The sequence below is a fragment of the Parasteatoda tepidariorum genome, chromosome 8 (assembly GCF_043381705.1).
Source record: "Parasteatoda tepidariorum isolate YZ-2023 chromosome 8, CAS_Ptep_4.0, whole genome shotgun sequence".
Classification (NCBI taxonomy): domain Eukaryota; kingdom Metazoa; phylum Arthropoda; class Arachnida; order Araneae; family Theridiidae; genus Parasteatoda; species Parasteatoda tepidariorum.
The window spans coordinates 68,137,945-68,158,612 of NC_092211.1; the positions used below are offsets into that span (position 1 = coordinate 68,137,945).

General features: G+C 26.7%; 1 protein-coding gene across 2 annotated transcripts in view; it reads left to right on the top strand.

Moving 5' to 3' along the window:
- The first annotated feature begins 487 nt into the window (after nucleotides 1-487).
- LOC107443623 (transcription factor AP-2) overlaps nucleotides 488-20,668 on the top strand; it is a 190,988-nt gene continuing 170,807 nt past the window's right edge. The window contains exon 1 of one of the 2 annotated variants that reach the window (XM_071184187.1): nucleotides 488-842. In XM_071184187.1, coding sequence (XP_071040288.1) covers nucleotides 807-842 — 36 coding nt within the window. In that variant the 5' untranslated portion in view covers nucleotides 488-806. The remainder of the gene's footprint in view (nucleotides 843-20,668) is intronic. The other variant, XM_071184189.1, reaches the window with a different exon arrangement.

Here is a 20,668-nt window from a genome sequence, read left to right on the forward strand (position 1 = left end):
CGTTAAAATTAATAAACACTCTTTAAGCGTACAACTAGTCGAAATGTTTTAATATTTAAAATAATTGGCAAGAAAAAGAGAATTAACTTTTAGCGTGATACTGCTCTTTTTTTAAGGTGTTTTGATTCTTAAAAATAATAGCTACACTTAAAAACATGCAATATAAATTTTTCTTTTATCTGGAATGTGATTGGCTTTTTCCCTCCAACAAAATTCCTCAGTTCTTTTTACACCTCATCTTCTCAGAGGCTGGACATACATCCCTTTGAAAATAATGCTGAACTATCTCTTCCTTTTGTCCTCTCAAATGAGCCCTCCGGCTACGCCCCTCAAATGCCCCTGCATCCAATCAGCGGACGGCACTTTTACCTCACCCCCATGCTTCCACTTGGACCCCAACAACTCTACGCGTGGAGGAAACACGCGTGGGGGCGGCGAGGGTGAAAACAGCGTCGAAAAAAAAAGGGTTTGGAATCCGGCAGCAACCGAGTTGAGATCTGGTGTCGGATTCTGCTGGAAGGACCGGAAAACTGTTATACTCCAGTCGAAAGAGAGCTTACGAACGGGGGCGCGCCTGAAGCCACGCCCCTGGTAGGCGGTGCGCATGTGCCCCTGCGGCGGCGTCCCTCCCCCTTCAGCACCTACCCTGCGGCCGCTGTGCCGGTCTCCACCCCGTCACTTCCTGGCCACTCGACGCCAAATTGCCCATCACCGACTTTTGTCTCCCGGCACCCGACGGCTACGATTTTCCCGCCCCCCCTTCTCGCCGGCACGCCGGCAAAGAACGGTCAACACGCCGCGGGACAATGTCCTTTCTCGCTCTGGACTCTTGCTCCTGGCAGGTAAGCCTTTACTCCTCAAATCCGACCTTTCCTTCCCATTCAAATTGGAGTATTTATCTAATCCACGTCCTACTCCGCGGGTATTAAGTTTCCTTTTCGCCCCCACAACAACACAATTCCGGAGAGATCCCCCTAAGCACTCTCTCTCTCCTTTAAGTAGCCGCCAAAACCCCTCAGGACATTTTCTACATTTGTAAATTCGCATGTTTATACACATCAACTCGAAAGGATGCCAACCGATCCCAATGTCCGTTTTGCGACGACATGGACCTGCAGGTGGAATATACTTAGTTAACCTTCTTTTTTTTAAGTGAAAAAATAAATTTTTTTTTTTCTCTAACTTCTTGAAAAGACTAAAAATGAGACCTGCTCGCGGCCAAACGCGGCTTTCGCTCGTCTCTCCTACGCCCTCGCCCTGGCCACCCCCGCCGCCCTAACTCTCTCTCGTTCTCTCTCTAAAACAACAGCCCCGGGGCGAGGAAATAAATGTTGTATTTACTGCCGCCGCCGCTTGCTGCTATAACTTAATCATATTTTCCTCAGCGTTAGAAGGGCCGAGTCAACTCTTGAACGAGCTAGTTAGAATCTCTTTCATGATTTCGTAAAAGCGACGATTTTAACCTTGTGGTCAGTGGGACAGTCCGAAAAGAAGTACTCTCTGTTCGTAAAGTTAGTTTCGTCATGGTAGCGCTTGCTTGTATCGATACCTTACCTAAGATCCTTGAGATAGTAGTAAAATGTGATATTTATGTGATATAATGTTGTATGTAAATGTGCACAAATTTTATAAGTGTGGTTTGGTTTAAAGTTTTCTAATTTCGAATAGTTTGGCTCTGGAACAGCAGTTTTACAAGTAGAGGTAAGTTCGAACATTTTAAGTAAACTGTAGTCTTCCTTGTTCTTGTATTTTAAATGATAACTTTTGTATTAAAAAAACACGCAATTAAAAAGATTTGTTAATGTTGACATAAAATACTCTGATTAACCTTCGCAATAAAATAAATGCAGTTAGCATTAAATGGATAATTTTTCAATGTTCATGTAAAATGCTCTTCTGAATCTTTAATATGAAAAATGCAGTTAAGATAAAATAGATAACTTAAAAGCATTCATGTAAAATACTCTTTTGAACCTTTAGTATCAAAAATACAGTTAAAAAAAAAAAAGATAATTTTTCAACGTTCGAGCAAAATACTCTTCTGAACCTTGGTATCGAAAACACGGTTGAAATAAAACTGATAATTTTTCAACGTTCATGCGAAATGCTCTTCTGAGCCTTTGGTATCCAAAACATTGTTAAAATGAAAATATAATTTTTTAATGTTCATGTAAAATACACTTCTGAATCTTTAGTATGAAAAATACAGTTAAGATAAAATAGATAACTTTCAAGCGGTCATGTAAAATACTCTTTTGAACCTTTAGTATCAAAAATACAGTTTTAAGAAAAGATAATTCTTTAACGTTCAAGCAAAATACTCTTCTAAACATTGGTATCGAAAATACGGTTGTAATAAAATAGATAATTTTTTAACGTTCATGCACAATGCTCTTCTGAACCTTTGGTATCAAAGATACAGTTAAGATAAAATAGATAATTTTTCAATGTTCCTGTAAAATACTCTTCTGAACCTTTGGTATCAAAAATACAGTTAAGATAAAATAGATAATTTTTCAATGTTTATGTAAAATACTCTTCTGAACCTTTGGTATCAAAAATACAGTTAAGATAAAATAGATAATTTTTCAACGTTCATGTAAAATACTCTTCTGAACCTTGGTATCAAAAACATTGTTAAAATGAAAAATATAATTTTTTATCCTTCGTGCAAATTGCTTTTTTGAACCTTTGATATTAAAAATATAGTTAAAATAAAATAGATTTTATTCTAATGTTCATATAAAATGCTCTTCCAAGCATTTGGTATTAAAATACATTTTGGACTAGAACGATAAATTTTAAACTTTCATGCAAATTTATCTTCTAAACCTAGTTTAATGGCGTTTGCAAAGGAAAGAAATGTCTCTTTTCTGTATAAAATACCCGAAATTTTCATTCATCAAACTCTTCAGTCCCACCATTAGAAGTGCAACAGTAAGTTAAAAATAATTGAAGCTATAAAAAGTATTCTATTTGATTTATTTCATTTACTGAAGGTAAAAAACCATCTGTTGATTTCTAAGATAAAGAGATACATTTTATGAAGTTTGAAAGTAAAGATATATATTTTAAAGTTTAAAGATAGATACTTTTCATAGAAAGTATAAGATAAACTAAAAATATAAATAATTTGCAAAGATAGTATTAAAACATCAAAAAATTACACAAATAAAATTTTTTTTTAAAATCTAAAATCACTTTTTTTTAAAGTTTTCATTTAATTAAAGAGAAATTGTAAAAATTGTATGCTTAGAAATGCATCTTCCAACTGAAAATAATGGTGGGAAAAAGCATCGTAAAAATTTTATTGACTTAATATCATTTTTCAAATATGAAAAGGACTCTAAGATACTTTTTCAAATAAAGGTATAAAACCTGACATATATAAAGGATGATGATAAAATAAAAAATAAAAATATATAAAACCAATAAGAGCTTATATGTTTGAAAGTTTGATTCAATTCATAAGATATTTCAGAAATTATAACCTGAAAGTCAAGTGTAAAGATTTAACGCTACTATTCTAGAAATTTTCTCATTACGAAACATATATATAAAATTCTATTAAATTCCCTCATCATAAAGCAATTGGAATTCATTCATTCATTCAAAACATTTATCTTGTTATGAAGAAATCATTTGATCATGAAATCAATTAAAGGGAATATTTAAAGATAATATCCATCTATAATAATCTAACATCACTATATACTTTAACTTTTCATTTAATTAATGAGAAATTGTAAAAATTGTATTCTTGGAAATGCATCATTCAATCGAAAATGATAGTGGAGCAAAGCATCGTATAAATTTTATTGACTTAGTTTCATTTATTAAATATGAGAATACCTCTAAGATATTTTTTTTAAAATAAAGAAATAAATTCTGTCATGAATAAAGATATAAATGATGCTAGAAGAAACAATAAAAAGATATAAAACCAATAAGAGCTTATATATTTAAAAAGCCTTATTCAATTCATAAGAAATGTAATAAATTACAACTTTAAAATTGTATAAATTAACTTAAAATACTAATATATAAATGTCAATTTTATACTTGCTTAGGAAGTTTTTATTAAATATGAGAAACCATCTAAAGATACTAAGATAAATGCATAAACGCAATAAAGATTTAAAGCTGGTATTCTAATAAATTATATTATTATAAAAGATATTGACACTATTTTAAGAAATTGTTTCAGTAAAAAAATATAGGAATTATTCAAAGAAGTTATCTCTTATAATGAAGATAAGATATGAAGACAAAGAAATAATTTAAATATGTTTTATGATAAAAAAAAACTTTATTCAACTTATAACATTTCAAAAACCTCATCTTTTTATTAAGTATAGCTGATTTTAAAGCTTATTATCGAATGTAGACGTATAAACAGACTTAAAAATAGTTTGAAGATAATATTTATTGATAACAATGTAAATTCTACAAAGTATAAAGATATGATATTCTAAAAAAATATCGCATTATTAAAGTAATATGAAGAAACCATCCGAAAATAAAATAAAAATATGTCTTATAAAATGTCAATATTTAATGCTACTATTATAATAAGTTGTCTTATTATAAAAGATATTAATAAAATTTTAATAAATTCCATCATCATAAGGCAATTGGAATTAAGAAATGTATCTTATTATGAAGATACGATATTAAGATAAGAATAATAATCTGAAGAAACTTTATACTCAAGTATTTTATTCATTGATAAAGAATTTTAAAAACCTTATCAATACATTTACTTAAATAGCGTCTTGAATAGAACACAGAAAATCATTTAAAGACAATAGTTAAGAATAATATTTGTACATTTGATTAAGTATAGAGATGCATATACTGTTCTAAGAAAATATCTCATTAGTAAAGTAAGATAAATGATTCGTTAAAGATACTTAATGCTTAAATTGCACTAGAAATTTTAAAAATTCTATGTCTCTTAGCAATAAGTTGAAAATAACTGAAGTTGTAATAAAAGTTTATAGAATAACTTATGGCAAACTTATTCCTCGGATTGCATGTCTGAAATTTTTTTTAATAACCAGAATAGAAATGGGAATAATGGTGCTAATGTGCGTTTAGTTATACTATACACTTTTCGTTTCCAAACTAATAAATAAATTGAAAGATGTCAATTTTTCACAAACTTAAATTATCCAAATATTATCTTATTGAGATTGAAAATAAATAAATAAAACTAAGAATGATGTTGTTGATATGATAAAATAATAGCCTTTTTAGTATTAAAAAAATAAAATAACATAACAGGTCTCTATGCAGCAAAAATATACAGATTTTTTTTTATATCGTGTTTGAATAAGATTACAATATATTTAATTTTAAATGGTAGTTTAGGATTAGTATTATTTCAAGTTTCGGTTATGTTTGCTTCTGAATAATTTAACTTAATTATCTTATGTTAATGTTAAAATAAAAAATAAAAATCTGAAATGTGTGCGCATTTTTTTAAATAGAAATTTTTCTTGATTATTTGATTTATGATTTATCAAAAAATAAATTTAAAATCTCGTAAAAAGAAAATTATTATAGTTTTACTGCGGTAAACATTCTATGAATAGATTTAGTTTTCAAGATTTATCGAAATAAATATAAAATATTAAATCTAATTTCTATAACCAATTATTGTAATTTGCCATGGAAAAAATGTCTTCTTTAGTTTTTGTTCTTAAAAAAGTTAACTAGTAATTTTAATTGAATATCAATGTATGTTGATTTCTTGTATTGTTGTAGATTGAGTAAAAAGGGTTAAAATTGGGGTTTAATAATTTTTAAGGGCTGAAAATATTTCGTTTGACCCTTAAATAATTTTAGGTTTACATAAGTTGCAAAAATGATCTGAACTATTTTTCTAATAATAATTTATAATTTTCCACTCCCGAAACATTTATTATTAGTAAACTATAAAGTATACTTTTATGCAACTTCATTTAAAGTAGTACATAAAATCAGAACTTCTTTTAAAAGTAGTTAATAAAATATTAATGCTTATAAGTTTAAATACAAAAAATGACATTTTTATATATTACAATAAAATTTTATAGATTTTAGTGTAATTTTTTTAAATTTAAAACTGAGTTTTTCTTTAAAAAAACATCAATACAGTGAAAAAGCATAAATATGATTTAGGTACGAAGGTTTTAGGAACAGTTTTTTGTTTCAAATATAAAATATATATATATATATATATTTTAAAATTTATAGGAGTAATAAAATTGTAACGTTTTTGAAAGCCATAAATTTATTCATAAAATATTGTAAAATGCAATGCCAATATTCACACATTTATGAAATATGTATAAGTTACATAACATAAGTTTCTCTTGTGACGAGCTGCATTTACAATAAAATGAATAATAATAATAATAATAGTTATTCAGTGAAATTTCGTTTTTAATATTGATTTTTTAAATTTTTTTAAACATTTTTTAAAAATTTTTAATGTGTTGAAATTCATGTTTTTGACCCCTATCTAAACACTTTGCTTCATTTTAAATTTAAAATATTTTCTTAGATTTATGAATTTAAACTTGAATAATAACTATATCGCAGTATTAAATATTAAGTTAAGCTTTTCATTCAGAGAAATATAGCTGATTATGTTTAAATTAAGTAGTTGTAATAAGATGGAGCTACAATGTGTAAACTTCTGAATGTTATTTTCAAATGAAATTTTTTCTTTATATATTACGTTAGTTAGAAAGCAAGTAATAATAATAATTAATAATAATAATTCTAATAACGCATTGACTTTAATGAGTTGTACTTTATTTTAATGTTTAAATCATTCCTCAGCATGTGCTTCTTTTTAAACAAATAATGCAAATTTATCATTCCTTGAATAAAATTCTAAAAATTTCTATTTAATAACAAACTAATTTTTATTTATCGATAAATTTTAATTAATTGAATAAATTGACAAGAGATACAAAAATCAATAAATATTTTTTTTTTGGAATTTATCTGGAGTTAGTGTTTAAAGATTTTGTGTATGAAGTTAAAGATGTATTTGCATATAAAGATTTAGATAATGTTAAATAAACTTCGTTATTGTTTTTAAACTAACACCTGTTTAGTTCTCTTATTATTTTTAAGTATCATTCAGTTTAGATGGATACAAGTTATTTTAACTCTTGAAATTATCAACCCAAAGATAACATATTACACTTGTTTGGGTTTATGTTTAAAACACTTTTAATAGAAAATGTATTAAAATAGCTTATTGTTATACTCAAATGTTAAAACTTGTTTTAGGGTTTGCTTAAAAAAGTTCCTTAAAAATCGTGCATTGCATGATTTTATGTTTTGTTTTCAACAAAACACTGTTGATTTAATAGTAAATTCATTTAATAAACTGAAAACTTATTAAAATTACTTTGTTGGTAAAAAAATTTGATGAAAACATCTTCATGGATAGAGTTGATTCGCCGAAGCTTAAAAGATTTTTGTGTTGGTAAAACAATTGTTCTTTCAATGCGAGCCATTGTCCGCTCTGTTGCTCAATCGGGGATGTATCCCTTGTTGACGGCATTATGGCCGGTGACGGCCGTAGCAGCTGCATGGCTTTCAAATGGTAAACGGTAGATATTAATACCCCATTTATTGTGCTAAATATGTTACGAATGGTAAAGCTTTGTAGTTTCAGGTTTCGGATTTGTTGAATGTTTTTTCAAGTGTTCTTGAATGTTGTTTTTCTCACCCACTCGTTTTTATTGTTGAAATTTATCAAAATATATTCCCTCTTTTATACTTTGCAGCAAGTCCCCTCTTGATTATAATCTATAATAAATCTATAGCTTTTTCTATATTGTAAATTAAAACTCACTTTTAGCCTTTTTTTAAAAAATTAAAAGTGTTTGTATCCAGTATAAATAATTTAAGAATTTGTGTTAATTTTTGCTTTTCATTTTTCTGCTCTTTTTTGTTGCTTTTGCATTACATAAATATTAGAAGATCTAACTACGTATAGACTAAAAGAGCTAATTACTTTTTTTTAAATTAATATTCCTCTTTAGTTGCATCTCCAGCTTTTCTGTAAAATATTCTGCTTTTATATTTGACAACAATTTATCAAGCTCCCTTTTGATAATTAAAATAATCTATAATTTTTTTATATTCTAAACTAAAACTCACTTTTACCCTGCTTTTTAAATCAAAACTGTTATAAATAATTTAAGAATTTCTGTTAATTTCCTGCTTTTCATTTTTCTGTTCTTTTTTTCTGCTCTTTTTTTTTGTTGCTTCTGCATTTCATAAACGTTTAAAGATCTAACTGCGAACAGACTAAAATGGTTAATTATTTTTTTAATTAACACTTCTTTTTAACACCGTCAACTTCTCTGTAAAATATTATGCTTTTTTAATTTTCCGTACTCAAGAATTTCTTCATAATAAAATTAAAATATTATAGATCAGCATTATATGTTTCCTATGTTTCTAGTTTAAATAGAGAATAAAAAAGTCAAAAAATAAAAAAATAGAAAAAACTTGCGAAACCAATTCATTTAAATATTTTAAATTTGGAAGGTTGTATAAAATCGTAACAATATACCCTAAAGACAAAGTTCAAATAAAATGCATGCATTTAAAAAAGCATTTTTGAAAAACGTTATGAGCTCTTAAATACATGTATTCGAATTTTACAAGTACTTTGAAAAGTTAAAATAAATACTTAAATTCAGCAAATAAGCTAGAATTTATATAAATGAAAGAACAGTAATTTTAAATATAAACTGAAATCAGTAAGTATTAATATCTGCAAAATGTTTTTCACATAATGTTTTGTAGAAATTAAACATAGATTGTAACTTTTTTACTGTAATAAATCAAAGAATATGAACTATATATATTTATTTGATCTGTCCGAATTTTGAATTATAAATTGAATTTCCAAATGATTTATAATTTTTCCAATAAGACTTCATGTTTGATATAAATTATTATTATTTTTTCAAAAAAAAAAAAAACTTACACTAAATAATGTTCTTGCAAAAATTGAAATGAACTCTTTCTCAGTCTTAAAAACCAAAGTAATCGGGAGAAGGTTATGCAAAATTTCTTAAAATTCTATAATGTAAAATAAAATATTAAAAGAAGTTTTTTATCGTACATTTACTATCGTACTTTGTGTTATGTACTGTTATAGTCTTATTTCGAATAAGTCTTATAAAAACTCGCTTTTTCTTCGCAAATACCTAAACAATCCCATTGATCTTGTAATGATTTGGGGATATTTTATTAAGATTATTACAGCAATAACATTGACTTTAAAAATGTAGCTAGATAATGTATTATGTGCTAAATTTATTGCTAACATTATGGTCAATATTTTTTCATGTAATTTATTTCAATTAGTTTATGATTTACAACATTGTAATATCAATGGATACTAATACACACTATTAGCTATAGATACTTTAGTCAATTTTTTTGTATAGTTGTCTTAAAGAATTAAGCTTTTTAGTATGTTTTATTTAAATAAAAAAAACTTGAATCTATTTAAACATGACGAATTTATTTTGCATAGCAATAAACCTTTGGTATCTATTACAAATTTCCCTAAAACAAGAAGCAGAAATTGTTCTTGTTTTTTACGATAAAAAAACAAATCTTAGTATAGTATAGTATACTGTAGTATTCTGTAAAAATGCTTTGATCTTTTCCTAGTAATTGTTCATGCAAGCTTGCGAATTTATAAAATTAATGCAACGGTGAAAAATTTTTTTATAATAACTAATACAGATTATATATTTTTTCATATTTATTTCAAAAGTAATTTTTCTCCATCCTTTGTTAAAAAACTTAACGATTTAAATACAAGCAAAAATATATTGTAATATATTTNTGTTTGTATCCAGTATAAATAATTTAAGAATTTGTGTTAATTTTTGCTTTTCATTTTTCTGCTTTTTTTTGTTGCTTTTGCATTACGTAAATATTAGAAGATCTAACTACGTATAGACTAAAATTGTTAATGACTTTTTTTAAAATAATATTCCCCTTTAGTTGAATCTCCAGTTTTTCTGTAAAATATTCTGCTTTTATATTTCACAACAATTTATCAAGTCCTCTTTTGATTATTAAAATAATCTATAATTTTTTATATTTTAAACTGAAACTCGTTTTTACCCTCTTTTTTTTTAGATCAAAACTGTTATAAATAATTTAAGAATTCTGTTAATTTCTTGCTTTTCCTTTTTCTGTTCTTTTTTGTTGCTTCTGCATTTTATAAATATTTAAGGATCTAACTGCGAATGGACTAAAATGGTTAATTAATTTTTTAATTAATGCTCCTTTTTAACAACGTCAGCTTCTCTGTAAAATATTATGCTTTTTTAACTTTCCGTATTCATGAATTTCTTCATAATAAAATTAAAATATTATGGATCAGTTTTATATGTGATGTGATTTCCTATGTTTCTAGTTTAAATGGAGAATAAAAAAACCAAAAAATAGAAAATAGAAAAAACTTACGAAACCAAATCCTTTGAATATTTTAAATTTAGAAGATTTTATCAATTCATATCAATATACTTTAAAGATAAAGTTCAAATATAATGCATGCATTTAAAAAAGCATTTTTAAAAAACGTAATGAGCACTTAAATACATGTATTCGAATTTTACAAGTACTTTGAAACATTAAAATAAATATTTAAATTTAATAAATAAACTAGAATTTATACAAATGAAATAACAGTAATTTTAAATATAAACTGATAAATCTCTAAAATCAGTATTAATATCTGCGAAATGTTTTTCATTTAAAGTTTTATAGAAAATAAAACTAGATTGTATCTTTTTTACTGTAATTAATAAATTAAAGAATATGAAATATATTTATTTATTTGATCTGTCCGAATTTTGAATTATAAATTGAATTTCCAAATGATTTATAATTTTTCTCTTAAGACTTCATGTTTGATATAAATTATTATTATTTTTTCAAATAAAAAAAAACCTGTACTAAATAATGTTTTTGTAAAAATTGACACAAACTCTCTCTTAGTCTTAAAAACCAAAGTAATCGGGAGAAGGTCATGCAAAATGTTTTTAAATTCTATAATGTAAAATAAAATATTAAAAGAAGTTTTTTATTGTACATTTACTATCGTACTTTGTGTTATGTACTGTTATAGTCTTATTACGAAAAAGTTGTATGAAAACTCGCCTTTTCTTCGCAAATATCTAAACAATCCTATTGATCTTGCAGTGATTTTGGGGATATTTTATTAAGATTATTACAACAATAAATGTAGCTAGATAATGAATTACGTGCTAATTTTATTGCTAGAATTATGATGGATATTTTTTAAGTAATTTATTTCAATTAGTTTATGATTTACAACATTATAATATCAATATATATCAATACGCACTATAAACTACAGATACTTTAGTCAATTTGTTTGCGTAGTTGCTTTAAAAAATTAAGCTTTTTAGTATGTTTTATTTAAATAAATTAAAAAAAACACTTGAAAATATTTAAACACGCTGATTTTATTCCGCATAAGAATAAACTCTTGGCTTCTATTACAAATTTCCTTAAAACAAAAAGCAGAAATTGTTCTTGTTTTCCTGATAAAAAACAAATCATGTATTCAGTACAAATGCTTTGATCTTCTCCTTGTAATGCAAATTTTTAAAATTATAGCAATAGGGAAAATTTTATTCATAATAACTAATACAGTTTATATATATGTTTTCATATTTATTTCAAAAGTAATTTTTCGCTATCCTTTGTTAAAAAACTTAACGATTTAAATACAAGCAAAAATATATTGTAATATATTTTTTCTCTATATTTAAATATTGTGTTTGCTTCACTTTCCCTTTTTCGGTAAACAATATTGATTGATATTCTATGTCTTCTGAGCCACGATGGCTCAGTGGTTAAGGTACAGAAATATCATTGCGAAAAACTGAGGTTCGATTCCCAGTGGCGGTTTGAAGCCCACTTAGCTTCAGATTTATGGGTGAAGACGATGCGTGCGCGGTGCTGAATACATTGCCACAATCATGCCGTTCACGAAATTGTTGAGCCTTAATCTACATGACCCCCCTATCCCACATCGGGCTGTTGTGGGAATGTTTCATTCTTTTTTTATTCTATGTATTCTATAAGTTTATAAGTATATTTGTTTAAAATGTGACAGTAATTTGTTTAGTAAACTTCATGTTTTCCGATTTTTACGGTATTGGATCAATACAGATTGAACGATTTAACAGTGATTTTGTTTTTTTCTTTTCTTAAAACTCAGAAAGATTTTTTTCTGTTTTATGATTGCTTCAAACGTAACATGCAATCTTACAAATCCTCCGAAAACACGTAGTTCAACTTTACTGTTTGATGAAGTAGGATGCTCTTTACTTTCCGTAAAGTTTGTTTTCTTACAAGTATTGCATATTGGGAGAAAAACCAACCCAACATGCCGGTGGGGGAAAAACGAAGGTTTATATCTGGCACTGAATTATTCGCTGGTTTTTATTTTAATAAAACTTTCTGTTGCAAACACAAAAATTTCGAGCAGCGTCTTAAAATAGTTGTTTATAAAATTTTTTTGAAAGTTTTTATTAAATATACTATTACAAATCTAAGAGTCATATTTTTAAAAAGTGAATTGCTTTTTTTGAAAGCGAGAAGAGTTTTACTATTATTATAATTTTTGAAATTTATAAATTTTATTTACGTTAAAAAAAAGTTGAATGAAACTGGATTGCTTTGTATTGCAATTTATTTTACTGTAAATTATATAACACCTGTCATATTTCATAATAATTTCATTAATTGCTGTATTGATTGTAGTAAACAACATCTAAAAACATTTTTATATTATAATTTTGACCACTTTAAGATAAAATAACAAAATCAGTACTCAGAAAAATTAAGTTTGGTTAAATTTTATGTTAAAAAATGCTTTTTTATATTTTACATTTTGGTTAGTTATATTTTATATTAAAAAACTGAATGAAAATGCATTGTTTTACATTAGATTTTAACGAAATTTGCTATAAAAGTGCTTAGAATTTGTTATATTTTACAATAATTTTATTAATAATGATATTGATTGTAGTTAATAATATCTAAGAACATTTTTATATTATAATTGTGATAAATATTACTTTAAGATAAAGTTAGCACTCAGAAAAATTACGCTTGGCTGTATCAATGATCCATTTACTGTATCGATGATATGTAGGTATATTTTTTACAAGTATTATTTATTAAGAAAGAGTTATCGAAGGATCTGAGACTACTGTTCATGAAATACTTTCATATTTAAAAAATTTTTTATTACCGTATAGTATGATATCTTATGGACATAATTCCTCTTATAAAGTGAAGTAAATAATTAAATTAATGAATTAAAAAAAATTGTTCTTTTAAAAAAATTAATTTCATGCCGTTTGTCTAGCGTTAAAAACGTTATAAGTATATAGCTAATTTTTAAGGCTTAAATTTGTTCATATTTCAATGAATAAATAATAATTTACAATTGCAATTTTTGGTTTAATTTTAAATAAAAAAATTTACATATAAAACATAAAATAGTGAAAGTTTAGGTGCAAAGGTAATGCTCTGAAATTCAAAAATATTTTAACACTGAGAAACGGTAAGAACTTATTAAAATTATCAATAAATAATAGCTTTTTCAGATTAAATTACGAATAATTTATTTCATTAGATCTACGATCTAATTAAGCAAATAAGAATGTTATTACATTATTTGATTTTATTTGTTTTTTTTATTACTATTCGGTATTACACAATTATTTCTTTAAGCACATTTTATCGTATTAATAAATTTGTATACTAATGTTTAAACATCTCTATAATACCACAAAATGGTTTATCGCGTTAAGTGTTTTTAAAAATTATGAATGAATAACTATTGTATTGGGTTTTTATTGTTTTACGAAGAATAAAATAATTTTTTGAAAAATGAAAATTGTGTAAATATTCTAATTCAACGGCTAAATCATCGCGTAGTGTCTCTGCATGATGTTTCTTCCTCTTCTTCTATTTCTCTCTCTCTTTTTTTTTTGCATTTCTAACTTACTTTTTCAATATATTTAGAATCGAAGTATAATTTCTATTTTTATTACGGGTCTTCCCCTGAGTCTTAAGAATAGTTCAGCACTTGTTGGTACTTTAAACTATATTTATGGTACAAACAAATGCAGTACAGATAATTGGACTAAGGTTTCAACAACTTTAAAACTTTTCTAAATTAAAAAAATAGTTGGTTTATATTAAGCCAGAGCATCATGGTAATAGAGTTTAAGAAATCATAAGTTGTATGATATTATGAACCAATTTGGCACACATCGGTGGCAATAGATTTTGAGAAACCATAAACTGAATGATAATATAAATGAACTTTTCACGCATTGTGGTAAAAGATTTTGAAAAAGCATAAATTGCATGGCATTATGAATCAACTTGGCTTGCATCACTTCAATAGATTTCTTAAGAAGCCATAAGTTGTAAGGCAATATGATCCCACTTTGTAGAGTTTACAAGCTATTAGTGGTATGATAATATAGCTGTAATTAAAGCACAACCGTGCACTAAACTAGGGTTCACATCATTTTCAACAAAGTATTCAATTGTTCTCATATTGTATTTCAATTTGTGAAAATTTGAAAAATTTTCTGCTAAAGTGCCGTTTTAAACACATAAACCCAATCAAGCATATTTATTGCTAATAACACTATATACTATATTAGGGCTTTGGGTATAACATTAAGCAGTATTCAATCCTACTCAGAGCGAGCAACGGAAAAAAACTTCCGTTCAGGGACGTCAACGGAAATCTCATCTCTTTTTCACCATTTCCCCAATCGGTCGTAATATCAGCAGAATGATTGGGTACAAATTCTTGGAGCGATGAGCAACCAAGGGTACAATCAATCATCTAATGGACATCCCTTTCTTTCCACCCCTTACACTAGAATAGATAAAAATCCCCATTCTCCCATCCTTTTTTGTGTCTTCATCTCTCACCGATTCTATTTCACTGAAATTACAATGTTAGGGTCACGTGACTACTGTCATTGTAATGTTGAAGTGAATGTTCTTTATGTACCATCTCATCTCCCCCTTTTTTTTATGTGGGTATCACTTTTTTTTGTTTTGCGGTTTGAGGATTTAGTATCTATTTTTGTGTGGGTGATCGTTTTGTGGTGCAATTGATTCTGATATGTTTCGCTTATTTTTATTCCTTTTCTCACGTGGATTAATGGTAGGATAGTTACAATTCTACCTACAATTCTAAGTGTTATTCTAAAAATATATGGTTTGAGTATTATTAAATAGAATAATTTTTTAAGCAATAATAATACTTTTTTAAGCAATAATATTTATTTTTTTTTACTTAAAAACGGTTAGAAAATATTTGACTTAATAATATACAAACATTCCTCAAAATTATTCAGCGGGGGTGCCATCCCCTCTGCAGATCATCAAAATTGTGATGGCATTTCTTCGGATCATCCTCAGGGATATTTCCCAGACCGTCGCCAATAGCCCATTGTGCAGCTCTAGTGCGACGTGAATGAACTACAACAACATCAAAATTTTTCTACTTAATAATACCGAGTATTAACGCTGAAACAATATTTTAAAGTGAGAAAAATAACTTGAACTTTCCCTTACATAGGATTTTTTTAATCGTTCTTCTTTGACATTCAATTTTGAAATTTTGCTTTAATAACTAAAATTTAATCGATCAAGACATCAGATTTTTTTTCACATTTTGCACCACCTTAAACACGATGTTTAATGTTGTTTTTAAAATAATTGTCTGTGCAATTTTTCACGAGTGTTTATGATTATAGCATACATGTTTTGAACTATAGACAGAGAGAAAAAAGCAGAATTGAATTTTTTATGCCTATTTTTTCGCAAATAGTGCAAAAGTTGTATAAAAATTTACTTCTTTAACTACATTGATCCATAACTAAAGAGTGTATGCACTTGATTTTAAAATAATAGCTCAAAATATGGTTGATAACTTTCTAAATAAAATTCTGAAAGGGTTTTTGTTTTAGGTGATAGAAATATTTTTTTCAGTGTTTAGCGTATATGCAAGAAAATGCCTTATTTTTACTAAAAATGGTTACTTAAAATAATAATAATAATAATAATTTTTTTGCTATTTCTTTAAGTTTTTACATATCATAAAACAAATAAATTAGTTTTTTAAAATTTTATATCAATATTTGAAGAAAAAAGTTGCTGAAACTAGTCAGATTCATTAATAAATGTATGAAAATTCGATTTCAAATTTTGCTTATCTTACAAACTGTTTCTTAACGATACAGAGAGAAGATAGAGAGGGTTGTTTTCACATGTTGTAGAAAAGGAAAACCCTGAATTCACATTTTCTTTTTTTTAAATGTTTTTAATTTTTCACAATTTCGAGCATTTTGCGAACTATTTCATAAATAAAAGTAAATGCAGTTGTCCTCATATATTTTAGAAAAAGAAAATCAATTAACATTTAAAAGAATTAACATTCTCTTCAAATAAATGTTTGAAAATTAGATTTCAAATTTTGTATATCTTAGAGAAACTGCTTCTTAAATAAAATGGAGAGAGAGTTGTTTTCACATGTTGTAGAAAAAGAAAACCCTGAATTCACATTTTTTAAATGTATTTAATTCAAATTTTTCTACTTTTGAATATCTTGCAAACTATTTTATAAACATAAGCAACGGCTGGTGTTTTTACGTATTGTAGAAAAAGAAAATCACGAACTAATATTTTATTTTAATAAATGTATGAAAATTAGATTTCAAATTTTGTACATCTAAAGAGAGAGCTTTTTTTCACATGTTGTAGAAAAAGAAAACCCTGAATTCATATTTTCCTTCCTTAGATGTTTTTAATTTTTCAAATTTTGAACATTTTGCAAACTATTTTGTAAATATAAGTAAAGGCAGTTGCTTTTAAGTATTGTAGAAAAAGAAAACCCTGAATTCATATTTTCCTTCCTTAGATGTTTTTAATTTNAAAATCGCGAACTAATATTTTATTTTAATAAATGTATGAAAATTAGATTTCAAATTTTGTACATATAAAGAGAGAGTTTTTTTTCACATGTTGTAGAAAAAGAAAACCCTGAATTCATATTTTCTTTCCTTAGATGTTTTTAATTTTTCTAATTTTGAACATTTTGCAAACTATTTTGTAAATATAAGTAAAGGCAGTTGCTCTTAAGTATTGTAGAAAAAGAAAACTATGAATTAATATTTATTTAACAAATGCATTAAAATTGGATTTTAAGTGCTTGTATATCTCACAAAGTGTTTCGGTGCCACAAAATTATATTTTAAAGCAATATATCAGGTAAATAAAAGTCATGTCATCAAGGAATAAGAAAGTTTTACATTATTACAATCATTTGCTCAATTGCCTGCTCTCTTTAAATTTTAGTACAAAACATGTTTGTTACAAGTTATTTTAACTGTGGGAAATTTGAAAGTTAACTTTAAAATTCTTTAAATAGATTTAGAGACTCCATCTCCTGCTCGCACCCCTCACCAGTGCCTCTAATTTATTCTCATTCATCAATGTTTATTTATTCTTATATGTCAGTATTTCCCACAAAATCACTGAACATTTTTCTTTCAAAATATAAAATTATTTTATCTATATGTAAGAACATTTTGTTAATGTGTAAATTGTAACGAAATAGACGATTTACATTGATTTGAAAAATAATCACCTGAACTTATAAAAAAAAGTAACCTAAGGAATACAGATTGTGAGACTCAATAAGAAAAAATAAATGGGAATTAGTTTTACATGTTAAAGAGACTTTTAGCAATTCAAATAGGGAACAGTTCTTATCGCTACTTGTTAAGTTTTTTGTACTCTTAATTTTTCAATGAAAGTTGAGATTCATATATGGCAACATGTAATCTCTCTCTCTCTCTCTCTCTCTCTTGTTTTCTATTTTTAAGTGAGCTTATAAAATAAAGATGTAAAGATTTCGAGTGGGAAAAATAATTTTTTTACATCAATAGATAAGTAATCAATAATCAAAGTAAAACAATTTAAAAAAAAATCACGATAAACACTTAAATTTGCGCTAACTTTTGAACAAATAGGAACTTAGAGGAGAAAAAAAAACCGCTTGTTAAAATTATATTACAATATGGCTCAACCAGTGCGTCAAATTGTAACTCTGTAGTTGCATTTGGAGTTGTACAGTAGATCCTCCAACATAGTTTTTTTTTTGCTTCAAGTTTTGGAGTTAATATTTCTCGAGCTAAATGTCGAGTCTGAAATTTTGTTACTCCGTCATACTCTCTCTATTTTTTTTTCTACCCATCTACGCATTTTCGCGTCTTATAGATTTTGAGCAGTAAAGCAAATTGTAACGTAACGAAAACTAAATTCGCAAACAAGAACTTAAAATTGATATAACTTTCGAACAAATTGAAATTGATATTTCGAACAACCGAGTTCATAAACAAATGCCGTCCTTTTAGCATGCCGCATTTCAACTCTCTAGTTGCATTCCTACGACCTGTTGAGCGATCCGCATGGCATTTTTTCCAACAAGTTTAACAGTTAATAATTATCAAAAAAATTATTGAATGATTAATTTTTTTGTTTCGCTGTAATTCCTGTATACCTTTCTACAGATCTTAGTAATTTCAAGTTTCTAAGTTACATAGTTTTTGGCAGCAATATGAAATGTAATGTTAAATTGGTCAGATTAAACAGTCGCGGCGGTCTTTACGAATTTTTTTGATATAGGGATAAAATTAAAATACTCCCGTTTTCTTTTCTAATGTGAGGCCTCTATATAAATTCTCATTTGTAATTAGACAGAGCAACTTAATTGTTTTCATATTTTCTATAATAATATTGGTTACGTCGGAAATAAATCACTTTTGGCTGGTAGCTAACTTTCTTTTATTTATTATCACTAATTCTAAAAAGATACTGAGAATGCTTTTAAAAATGACTAATTATTTTCATATTAATTGATAGAATTCGATGCAATGAAATTTCACGTCATAGAGCCCCTATTTGCATTTAAATATGAATTTATTTTTAATTCGTGTTTTTATTTACTTGCATTAATCTTCACAGTGCTTTTGCAGGACGTTCTTGTTGAAAAACGATGCACAAACCGACATTTTTATTTGCCAGCATGAACTAGATTTAACTGAACTGAAGACAAAGAGCTGTTGCATCGGTTGAATCAATGGAGCAACAAAATTCTATTTATTTGCAAATTGTCATTAAATAATTTCTTTTTTTTTTTAAATTTACGGTCAGTTGAGGTGCCATTTCAATTTAAACGTCAACAAGACAAAGAATCATTCAACATTTCATTTGAAATCTAGACCTGGTTTCTTCGAACTTGTAAATGTAGTTAGTTTATCTGGAGTATCTGAAAAGAGCAGATATTTTTGACGAAATTATCTTTATTAGTAATAAATATTTCATAAGGCATTTTGGTATTGAAGTATTTCTGTTCAAATTCGAGAATCTCTTTAATTCTTTTAGTTTTTTCCCCACAATAAACACAAATAAAGAAAGAAGACTATTTACAAAACAAAATATTAACAAGTTAGTGAAAATCATTTTCGTGCATCAATGAAGATGAAAATATTTTCTAATCGTAGGTTTAACTTATTTTAAAATGGACCGTAAAGCATATATAAAAAAAATTATTCTTTTTCGTCTGAAGTTACCAGATTCTCAAACTCAAAAATGTAAACTAAAATAATAACGAGAAGCAGACAAGACGGAAGGGCAAAATTTAGAGAGAGTGGCAACAATTTCAATTCCAAATCTAACATTTCATAATAAAGTCATAAGAATTACTTTTCAACCATAAACTATTTGAAAATATTATTTATTATTACTGAATGTAGCATATTTGAAGTGTTTGTTTGTTAATGTAGCTTTTTTTTATTTTCAAATTTTACTCAGAATTGGGTTTCGGGATGTTTAGAAAAAAAGTGTTACATATACATTTACTATTAATTTACTTTAGGAATTTCAAGAGTGCTTTTTTCTTGGACTCTCACATAATTTTAGATTTTTATGTTTGTTTGACCCTTGTCATTGCTTTTCACTATTTAAAAATTTTTTTTTTTTTAAATACATCAAAATGTTTTCATGCCCGTTTGCCAGAAACTTTTCAGTTCATTTTTGTAATTTCATAATTTACAAAGTAGTATAAAACATTCGAGACTTGTGTATTACTGGGAGAATTTTAATTCGAAAATTACTGTAGAATAACCGGCAGCAGTCTGTCCAGCCAGTTATATTTACTGTTAGGAACATTTATTTATATTTACAACAGGGATGGTTAAGAAACAGTGAAAACAAAATTATATGATTTTGTAATCATTCACAACTAAAATGAATATAGGACATTGGAGTTAGACTTTTTGTTAAGAAATGCACATTGGAGTCAACTTGTGGTTGAGGTGTGTTTTGTCAAATATACCGTGGAGTATAACTTAATTCGTTTATTTGGTGGTGTGAAAGATGAGAAATATTAGACTTTCTTGTGTTAAGCAGCTCTGTAGTGCTGCCATAAATGAAAGTTTCGTATTCCAATAGTCTAGGGTCACCAATTGGAGACGTTGAACATTGA